This window comes from Gymnoscopelus braueri, assembly GCF_963280865.1.
Source record: "Gymnoscopelus braueri genome assembly, chromosome: 14".
Classification (NCBI taxonomy): domain Eukaryota; kingdom Metazoa; phylum Chordata; class Actinopteri; order Myctophiformes; family Myctophidae; genus Gymnoscopelus; species Gymnoscopelus braueri.
In genome coordinates, this window is record NC_137619.1 from 23,207,698 (window position 1) to 23,219,236 (window position 11,539).

Genomic DNA, 11,539 nt, shown 5'->3' on the forward strand with positions numbered 1-11,539 from the left:
TGCTCCTTCATTCTTCCTGACCACCAGAGACGATGCTTCTAGCTCTGGATGCTTCCATCTTGTGCATGTGCAGGTCGAGTAATTAGGCCAACAAAGTCACCTGCGATGATGGGGCCTACGCCCTAGTACAAACCCCAGGTCATTCAGTATCTTATCATGATTGTGGAGTGGACTGATGATAGCAGGTCAGCCAAGCCTGATAGAGGCTGCAACAAGCCTATTTCACCTCCTTTTTCGTGGAACACTACTGCAGTTAGTGCGGTCATCTTGCTGTTTCAGCTCGTGTGGTCAGTGATACAGTTTGCACTACATCGGCGGCGAGTGGTTTCACGTGCCTAACCTGGGCGGATTGGTTATCCATCTGTGGTGTCGAGCCGGTTATGACCGCTCACCACTCTCATTATTAGGCTTCTTACATTAGGCTTCTAGATTTTGCCTCGCTGGTTGGGCACATTATAATTAACTAATTGAGTGCCAATGATGTCTTTTGGCGGCCGTTTTCAGTGTGCCATTAGTGCCAATGACGTCTTTTGATGTCACCTAAAAAAAAGGTTTTTTTTTTGGGGTATTTTAATTAATTTTTTATCTCAAAGGAACTAGGAGAAAACGATTTTCAAAAAGTTAATGCTCCATCCACTTCAATGTTAAAATGTAAACGGAGAAAAAAATCAAATTTTTAAATTTTTCCTGCCTGTGGCACAGGGATCAACAAGCTTGAAATAACCCTGGCAGTGAATGAGTTAACATAGTTAAGTTCGGTATAGACCTGTATTAGCGTGCTAGCCTGTTGGTCAACTATCAACTGGTGGTTACTAACGTTAAATTAGCTCCCCGCTATGGGTGCCATTATTGTCCTAGTGGCAGTTTTCTTGTGTTCCACTTTGTTTTGCAGATAGCAATATTCCCATTTGAGGCCACTGATTGTTAATTGTGTGTTTTAACGGAGTGAAATTTGATAAGTGCAAGCAAGGACTTAATTGTGTTCTTGCTATTCCAGTAACTGCTGTGTTGCAAGCCACCTGCCTGTATTGTGATTACAGTGTACTTGCTAGTGGTCCAATGTTAGGGTCACATATCTGTGTCCTGCTTGGCCCCCCTCCAAGTGGATGATGGCCATGATCCAATGTCCTGCATGTCTTGGGGCTTAAATCATGAGGCAAGTGGTGTCGTTTAGCCCATGCATGAACTGCAGTTTCATGCCCCCTGCACTAAGGTTGTCTGGTTAGTTATGTTGGAGGGCAATCATAAGCCCTGGTACAGTTGGACCAGACTAGGTCACTCAGTTCGCAGTTGGCCAGTATGTGACAAGGGCCTGTCTCAATGCCTGCTGGCAGAGAGGCCCTGTGACACCTGTTGTCAGCTTACCCACCCATACACTCATGCCACTCTACCAGGAGTGTGGTAACATCAAATGCTGCAGTGAAAGCAGTTATTGTACAGGATATTTGTGCTGCTGCTATATGCGCTTTGTCACACTTCACTGCTAAAAGCACTGCCTCTAGCGGTCAGGTAAAATGAAATAGAAATAATTATGGTTCTCTGAGACAGAGTTCTCTGTCTTTCGGAATCTTGGCATTCTTTTGGAACAGTCAATGGGGTGGCGTGGGCTTTTATACTGGGGCCTCACAGGTGACCTAGTACAAGCCTGTGAATGTGCAAGATGGAAGCATCCAGTGTAAATACACTGCCACTGGTGGTCATCTAGAATTCATAGACTTACAACCTCATAGATACAACTTTCATTTTAGACTCTAGAGGATTCACATTAGGCTAGAAAAAAGGGAAGAACATAATGGAGGAATTTACAATGTTGGAGTGTTTCCTTTTGCCATCACCCCTCCAACATTTCCTCTGAATTCCCTGATCATCACTCTCCAATCACTCTATTGTCATCATTATCTTAAACCCCACCTCCCGTGACATCACCACCCTGCTCAGATTGATCTAAATCCTTTAAACGGTTCAGTTCTTCTAAATATGTGATTATTCCAGGTCAATATGCTCTGCTTATTTGATCTGGCAGGAATCATGTGTTTCTCCCATTTGACCTGTAATGCCAGTCAATCTGTTGCTAAGTTATGTCAAGCCCGTTTTCTTAATTGGTTGATGTCATCATTGGAGTGATGAGAATTATATATGTTTGCTGTCGGGCAGAAAGCTTGTATGTCCATATTTAATTTTCGTAAATGCCCTACTTAGTAGCAAAAATAGCCGATGTACAAGCTACCAATGCGCCACGGTGCGCCGCGTTGTGACCTAAGTATTAAAAGTATAACAAGAGCTTGTGACTAAATGATAACTACACTGAATCAATTGGACCACACGTTCTTTTTCCCATTTACATTTCCTGAAAAGAAACACTTTTGGTTTCCACCCGACAGCAACGATATTGATATTTCTTCATTCTCTGACACGCCTGGTAACAAAGGCAGCCCAGGTCAGAATGTGGCCAGGGGCGAGGCTCTGACTTGTGTTCCCTTTGTGACTGCTATACAGAGGCACCCGGGAAGAAAGGTAAGGGAGCCTCCAGCATCCAGAGGAGTGTGGAGACGGGCATGGCGGTGGAGTTCCCGCGAGGAGGCACCGCCATGAACCGACAGGCCAGCAGAGATTCCACAGACGGCAGCATGAACAGCTACAGCTCTGAGGGAAAGTATGTACCACAGCGTAAAACCCTGTGTGTTCGTTTAACTCTTGAGAGTGTACACATGTAACCAAATGGACCCACAATGGTCCACGTGTGTACTCTCTCAATTACAAATGGATACATTGAAAATGAAATAAATTGAAAATATATTTCAGCAGGATTTTGCTGTGTAGCTATTTTATATACTGTACGATATAGAATATATTGGTCCTTATTTTGGTTCCGCAGTAGTCACATAGATTCTTAGACCGATCCGGTACCCCTAATAAGAACAAATTCCCTTCTGCAAGACATCTTGAATAGATTTTCCAATGTTCAAACTGATGCTATTATCTGGATTCAGATATTTAAAACCAAGATGGGGGTTTATAACGGCATGGTTTCCATGTGGATCTCGAATGTCACGCAGCCGCCCGTCTATGACGTCAGCTCAATTCGACGCCATTGACTTACATCATAAAATAGGAAAACGTTTTATTAAAAACATTAACAATATGTGAAACAAAATGCAGAGAACTTACTTGAAAATGATTTAGATGACGTCATTTCTGGTTGTATCCTTCTCTCCAAGTCAAGGCATCATTCATAGATTAGCGAAGAGCGCCCTCTAGCGTAATCACTAAAAAACACCAGATGACATGATATTATGTCATTGCCAATCAAGTGTTGGATTTGAGAAGACGTAATATTACGTCCTTGGCAGTCAATGTGTTAAGTACTGTACTTGAGTACATTAGTACTTAGTTACTTTATACCACTGCTTAATGGTCCCTCAATATGAATCTCGTGTGTGTGTGTGTGTGTGTGTGTGTGTGTGTGTGTGTGTGTGTGTGTGTGTGTGTGTGTGTGTGTGTGTGTGTGTGTGTGTGTGTGTGTGTGTGTGTGTGTGTGTGTGTGTGTGTGTGTGTTCAGTCTAATCTTCTCAGGGATGCACTTGCAGTTCAGTGACTTCCTGGATGGCTTAGGCCCCGCCCAGCTGGTGGGTCGGCAAACACTGGCCACGCCTGCTATGGGTGAGTGACAGCTCAACACTGAATCAGAATCAGGTTTATTGTCACATCACAGGTTTACAAGGTAAAAAAGGGGGTGAAATTCGTTCTTGTACATCGTTCCCATCGCAACGTTATTTCCATAGAAAGAAGAGGGGGGGGGAAGAAGAGGGGTGGGGGGGCAAGTGGGAAGGATATCAAACAAGAGAACAACAAAAAGGCCAAACTAGTTATCTACATATCATATCAAACTGTTCTGTGAATTCTCTTTAAAATCCTGGTGCTTGGACAATTTCCATACAATTCCCATTGTGTGTGTGTGTGTGTGTGTGTGTGTGTGTGTGTGTGTGTGTGTGTGCGCGCGTGCTTGTGTGTTTGTTTTATATAGGAGATGTTCAGATCGGTATGATGGACAAGAAAGGTCAGCTGGAGGTCGAGGTGATCAGGGCACGAGGCCTTACTTCCAAACCTGGCTCTAAAAACCTTCCAGGTACGAGTATGCACGTGGAGTGATGAGATTATATGTGTTTGCTGTCGGGCAGAAAGCTTGTATGTCCATATTTAATTTTCGTAAATGCCCTACTTAGTAGCAAAAATAGCCGATCTACAAGCTCACAATGCACGCACGCACGCACGCACGCACGCACGCACACACAGACACACACACACACACACACACACACACACATGCATTGCACACATCTCTCCTTCTCAACTTTGCAATTTCTTGAGGAGTGGAGTAACTCTGACTGACTTTTCCTCAAGGATACAGAGCGTTTCTTTTTATTAGGTTTATGTGTAAGATAATTCTCTTTCTTTGTTATAATTTTGGCACTTGGTTAAGAAATGTTGCTGCGTTTCTGCAGTGGAAGCACAACCTGTCCTCTCTAACTGCACCCCCCCCCCCCCCCCTCTCTCTCTCTCTTCCTTCGTCCATCCAGCTCCCTATGTGAAAGTGTACCTTTTGGATAATGGAGCTTGTAAAGCCAAAAAGAAAACCAAGATTGCACGGAAGACATTGGAGCCCCTCTACCAGCAGCACCTGCTGTTCGAGGAGAGTCCCCAGGGCAAAGTGTTACAGGTAAACACTTTTGTGTGTGTGTGTGTGTGTGTGTGTATGTGTGCGTTATCTTAAATGTCTATCAATATATATATATATGTCATTTTTTCAAACTCATACTCTGAAGGATTTGTTAGTTTGGCGACACCATGTGGTGATTGTTGGTACATTTTAATAATAGCAAACGGCAAAATTTGCGTTACTGCGGGATTGTACAGAACTGAATGTTAAGGCTTCTTCCTGTCTGGGTTGAGTTGGCACATCCAGATTATAACATCATTCAATGTGCTGACGATGTCAAGGGGAGATCCATCAGATACAACCAAGTACCACATGACTTACCGTTGATACAATTTTCAAAAACCAAAGGTCTTTCAGTCATCTTGACATGAAATTCTAAGTGACAGTAGTCAATATGTTTAATGACGAAACCTTTTTAATGTCTGTGCAAGTTGTATTTCTCAGGTTCCTATGTGAAGAGTAAACAATGCTGTAACCATGCGCATTTCTCTGAAAAAATGTGCCAGGAACAATGCCCATTCTTGCAGACCAGGACCAACATTTTCCCACTGACAGTCTTTGATATGCGTCATCTTATCTGCAGTACCTCTACACAGTCAAATCATCTGTGTACATTTAACTCTGAGAGTACAAATTGAACCAAATGGACCATTTGTAACTCTTGAGTGTATAACTCTGAGAATGTACCAATACCTTCTGGATTTGTACTCTCAGAGTTAAATGACCATAGTGTATTATAGATTTTTTTTTAAGTCTATATATTGTACATTCCTCATTGATGCTCTTGCCCTGCAGGTCATAGTGTGGGGCGATTATGGACGCTTGGACCACAAATGCTTCATGGGCGTGGCACAGGTCCTATTGGAGGAGCTGGACCTCTCCAGCACAGTGATTGGCTGGTACAAACTGTTTCCCCCGTCCTCATTGGTGGACCCCACGTTAGCCCCGCTCACACGGCTGGCTTCCCAGACGTCATTGGACAACTCAGGACCGCCTCCGGGCGTTCGATCCTAGTGACCGGAAAGGCGACCGTAACGACACCAATCCCCCCATCTCCCCCCCTCTGTCCCCCTCCTAAAGATATATCTTTATAAAAATGGACCACAGCTGTTGGACCTGAACCCAAGCAGAGTGCATGAACACACGCCCAGGGAAGACGAGACGCCCCGTCGACCAATGAAAAGCCAGACGGAGATGCAGAGAGAGGTAGAGACAGACAGAGAGAGAGAGAACTAGCCAATCAGAGCTTAGCTGGAGTCTGACAATCACTTTTCATCCTTTCTTCCTCCTCTTCCTCCTCCCTACTCTTGTTTTCAAAATGTTCCTTTCATTATTTCCTTCTCCCTTTGGGCTGCTGAGCCCTGCAATATTCACTCCTTCTTCCTTTCCTTCTCTGTCTCTCATCCTTTCTTTTCTTTTCCTTCTTGTGCAGCCCACCCGAACGAGTGACAAAACGGGGGAGTCCTCGAAGCAAGCTGTCCCCCAGCCAATCAGAGTAGAGCTTACCGTTAGGCCATAGGGATGTGTGTATTAATGATGCAGGTGGTCGACTGCGAACAGCGATAGGCAACGCAGCATTTTGACAGCTGCTGATGTCACATCCTGTTTTGTTTTTTTGTTTTCTTCGGCACTGGTGCCTCTATCACTGTTACCGCGGTAACGGCATCACCGCGGACACGCAGGAGGGGAACAGTTGGCACGGTTTCACCGCCTGCCAAAGGAAGGGAGCCCTGCACGTGCACATTCTTAGCCTTGTCAAGAGATGAACGCAAGCACAAGGATTAGCTTGACTCCTTTATTTGGACGGAGAACCAAAGAAAAAAGTTCTAGTGGTATTCGTCTTTAAACAATGTAAGGGGATTCAAAAATAGAGGCCAAATTAATGAATTTGCTATTTTTTAATTGTTATTGTTTTACATGCTGGATCATTTTTTGTATGTATTATTTCTCCTCTCTTATGGTACCACAAGGTGCAGACTCCCTACGTGTGTGTACGTATGGGTCTTCGAGCGATGGTGCTCCGAAAACGATCGACAACCCCACAAAGCGGCCTGATCACGTCTGCCCGAATAACCTTTGACCCCATCCCCATCTCCCTCAACCTTTGACCTTTAAACACCCACCCACCCCCCCACAGCAGGAGGGAGCAGCATGACTCGGGGACATCCCCCGGCCCCAAGCTGCATGCACGATTATTTCTTTCTTTTGTTTTTGGTTTTTTGGTTTTCTTCTTTTTTGACGAGACGAATTAATGAAGAATTCTAAAAAAAAAAAAAAAAAGGGAAAAAAAGGAAAAAAACTGAGACTAGACTTGTGTGTGTTAGTTCCACATACTTTTAGGCCAGCTTGTATGTTGCATGTACCTGTACAGTTTGCTCGTACTGAATATGAATACAAGAACAGAGAAAAGCCAAGCCATCCCCGCCCTCTGACAGGAGCAGACCAATAGGGGGAAGGGAATCTTTAAAAAAAAACTCACCCCACCTCCCCAGGCCACGCCTACCACTCCGGGTCTGAATCTCCATATTAGGAAGTCTCTGAAAGCTAATATTTTTTGGTTTTGTTTTTCTCATTTCTTTTCAGTTTTAAACCCTTTGATCCAACAGTGCTGTTCTGTAGTACTGTGCATTTTCCAGCCCCTGGGGGTTACCTGAGGACATAGAGGTGTATTTATGATTATAGTGTATGATGAATGAGAGGGAGTGGCGGCTAGAGACAGAGATAGAGAATGTGTCTATAACAGCTAAATGTATATTATAATTATGAGTTTGACAGAAATGATAAAAGATATAGATATATGAACATAAAGAAGAGTGTATCTGACAGTACACCCATCACAGACGCGCACACCTTGTATATAAGAGTCGGGATGAACGGCTTGGAAATCTACAATACGAACAAACAAAACAAAACAAACAAAAACACATCGCCAACCCGCAAAACATTCCTGGTCTAGTTGAAGGTGTGCGAGCCGCTGAGCGGCCTTGAGCCACAAGGGGGCACCGACAACAGGCCTTTCTGTTTTTCCTTTTCCCAGTTGCAACCAAACATGAACAAACCTGATGGGAACAATTTTTTTTTTATTTCTTTTTTTTATTCTGTTCGTTCTCATTTTACATGGGAAAAAAAATACCTTATTCATTATTTTTCTTTTTACACACAGTTTGGACTGGACTTCTGAAGCCGGCGGGAAAAAATATATTTAAAGAATTCGTGGATGTACGTACATTTCGCGGATGTTTCTGTTGAAGCCCCTCGGCGGTGTGGCCTACTGCCCTTTCCTTTGTCAGTATTATTCCTGGAATACTGATTGTTTACAGTACCATGCCCCCCCCCCTCACCCCTCCAACTCCCAACACACCATTCTAGACGAAAGACAAAGTATTCACTGCAACAGTTCTTGTTTGTATAACAGATGTGGCTCTACTGATGTGTATGTTTTATATTCAAGAGTTCATTTTTATTATTTACAAATAAAAGACTGTGTGGAAGAGAAAAAAAAGGACATGGAATTTTTGAAGGCAGTGGTCTCTACTGGTGTTTCATTTTGCTTTACGCTGTCGATGTAACTGACCATAAGAACGTTCTCTTTTGTTGCAGTGACACACCATCAGGAACAAGGTAGGTCATGTAATAATGCTCAACCTCTTGGCATAAGGATGTTGGGCTCTAAACTGCACAGTAAAATCCTCCGTATTCATTTACCTCTGGGAGTGTGTGGTGTTAACATGTTAAAAATTAACCCATTAAAACCTTAGGCCGTCTAAATCGGTTGTTCTCACACTTAAGATTTTTTTTAAATGTTCAAAAATAGCAGATGTACAAGCTCAAGGCTGCGAGCTTGTATATCTGCTATTTTTGAATAGCCAACTCTAAAATCTAAAATGAGACGGATGCTTTCCCGGTCTTAATGGGTTAAATAACAGAGTGAATTTTACTGTTTGCAGTGCGTGGTGTCAATACATTCAGGAAATAACATGGTGTTGCTTTATTATGGTTGATCTTTGTTCATGATCACAGTCCTCTCTCAGGTCCACTAATTGTTTCAGAATGATCCAGCAGTAAAATGTAATCTACTCTTGCTTCTACTCCACTCTAGTGGCAGGAATTGGTATGACACAAGCGTTGACTGATCTCATTACATTTAATGTATTGTTTTGGTGTTTGATGTCCAGAGGAGCAACTTTAAACAAGAGGAACTGAAGAATACATTTAAATTCACAAATCAAAAGTGTCGATCATGGAGGACAAATGTCAGTCTTTAGTGCATGTGCATTCCTTTTTTAATACTCATTCATTAAAACCATTGTTTTTCATACATTACACAGGTTGTGTTGTGTTGAAAATATATATGTCAAAGACCCAACGCTTTAATACATGCTCCCAGTCCCAACCAGACGTAGAACATTGATGACATTCCAATAAATAACTTTTGTTCTGAAGAGACCTTCAGCAGCACCAGTGCCACCAAGTTGTGACGGACGAGAAGGTCTTGTGGGAGGTCAGATGAAAATCTAAAATAGTCCATATAGTGTCCATGTAATAGTTAGAGATACTTACCAAATGCTTTTCATTGTTATACAAGTGATTTATTTTTGTTAAAATGTCAAATAGCTCTATTTTCTGATGATATGGCGTGTTTGGGGTCTGCCCGTCTCTCCCAGAAAATACGTTTTCAGGTCGGGATACCAATTTTATCCAATCAGGAGAGAGACTTCATACAGGATGCCTGATAAGTGAAAATAGAAGTGGTGAAACAAAAACAAAAATTGGATCTGGAACAGTGAAATTGAAGCTGATAAATGAGTTCTCTCTCCTGATTAGATGACATTTGTTGTAACCCACCTGAAAGTGTATTATCTGTTTATTAAAGAGGTGGTGGGTCAGGGGATCTTAGTATAATCTGACATGCAATTCCAATTCACTGTGGTGCCATGGTTTTGTACGTTTTCTGTTTTTTATGTGTCTATTAGGTTGATAGAACTTCATTAAGCCCCCTGGTGTTTTTTTTATGGTGTTTTATGTCTTTGACTATTTTGAGTTTCTTCCTGGAAGCTGAAACCTTGAGGGTCAAACGTGCCAATAGAAAAACAGCCATTTAATGACACAGTAAAAATATACCCTCCCCCTCATTATCATAACACAACATGTGTGGGCATGAGGAGGAGGAGGGACTAGGACAGGTGGGTGGTGCTAAGGTGGTGGAGGAGGTGCTAAGGTAACCAGGTATACTTAATGAACTGGAGGCGTGCCCACATAAAAACATAATTTTAACACTTTCTGTACACCTTTTTTTTAACCATAATACCTGATGATTATGTTTTTTTGGGGGGGGGGGGGATCACTGAAAATCACGGCACCCCGCCTTAAAGAGCTGGGGTGACTGGGAGACCCCCTTATTCAGGTCAAGGACCCCTTAACTGAGAGACAAACAAAGCAGTGACCACCTTCATATATTGTTTACAATTGTGTTGCATATTCAACTTTTGTTTCCATTTTTTTTTTTTAGAAAGCCTCCCTTGCAACCTGGTAAGAGGCTAGTTCACCATATTTAGGTGATTGTCTCATCAATTTCTGTCGGTGAGAGATTTGAGACTAGCTTGGAAGTATTACACTGTTTTTATTTTTTTATGTTAACCCATTAAAACCGAGTACGCATCTCAGGATGCTTACTGTGTGATTTCAGATTTTAGCTATATACGGCTATATATAGTTTTGTTTTTTTTACATTTTTGAGTTTGTGTTTTGAATAATTTTTTTATAGCAAAACAAAATTCCCCTTTTTCTCCCCAATTTAGTCGTTACGCTAATTGATTCCTCCCCCCACACATTTCTGTGTTGTCACTGCTGTCATATCCTACTGACTCACCTGCCAGTGAGGAGCTGGAACTTTCAAGACTATATAAATGTGTTTTGCTCTGCAATTCATATTTTATTTTTATTTGTAGTATTCTTTATTAAATACTGCACTATTTTGAGCTACTTCTACTTGTCTGTATGTCTGTTTTTGATACTTTATATTACTCCAATATTGTCAACTTCTTACTTCACAACAATTATATGAAAATGTGTGTTACTACTAGTTACTTGGTAAATGTAGATGATTACAAAACATGCATTTATCTATTAAACCCATATTATTATACATACTTTTATACTATTTGAAAATAGCAGATCTACAGCTTGTACATCTGCTATTTTCGAGTACGGGACTTTTACTTGTACAGAGTATTTGTATATTGTTGTATTGCTATTTTAACTTAGAAGTAACATCTATGAGTAGGCTACTTCTCCCACCACTGACCTGGCTTTAACAATAAACTAACTGAGACTCTGTCCCAAACTGTGGGTTTGGACCCATCTTTAGGTCACGGACCTGTGCTGTGATTTATCTACAGGGGAGATGATGGTGATGTTGAACCATGCACATGCTCGTTAGCACCACTCCGTGGTGAAACAGAAGCACTGCATGGACTGAAGGGCTTGACTCCATGGCTCAGTATAGTAGAGCGGTGGTGATTGACAAGGTAGGAAGAAGCAGTGATGGAAGAAGTAGGCCACTTACATGTTTTACTCAAGTAAAAGTATACCACATTGTACAAATACTCTGTTACAAGTAAAATTCTGGTATTCAAAATTTGCTTGAGTAAAAGTACAAAAGGTATTGGCATAATATAGGGTAAGTGATATGTTTTGGTAATTTTTTGTTTTTTGTTAAAAAGGTTACTACATTCTAATAGTAATCATTATACAGACCATTTGTTCGGTAACAGGGGTCTCTCCAGCTCTTTAGTAGCCTAAACAGATTATAGTACATTTTCA

General features: G+C 41.9%; 1 protein-coding gene across 2 annotated transcripts in view; it reads left to right on the forward strand.

The window, feature by feature from the left end:
- Nucleotides 1-5,731, forward strand: part of rims1a (regulating synaptic membrane exocytosis 1a) — a gene marked incomplete at both ends in the record, with an annotated part of 103,493 nt that extends 97,762 nt beyond the window's left edge. For both annotated transcript variants that reach the window (XM_080450312.1, XM_080450311.1), the window contains 5 exons: nt 2,497-2,653; nt 3,560-3,660; nt 4,025-4,126; nt 4,578-4,717; nt 5,513-5,731. In XM_080450312.1, coding sequence (XP_080306438.1) covers nt 2,497-2,653; nt 3,560-3,660; nt 4,025-4,126; nt 4,578-4,717; nt 5,513-5,731 — 719 coding nt within the window. The remainder of the gene's footprint in view (nt 1-2,496; nt 2,654-3,559; nt 3,661-4,024; nt 4,127-4,577; nt 4,718-5,512) is intronic.
- Nucleotides 5,732-11,539: the final 5,808 nt, after the last annotated feature.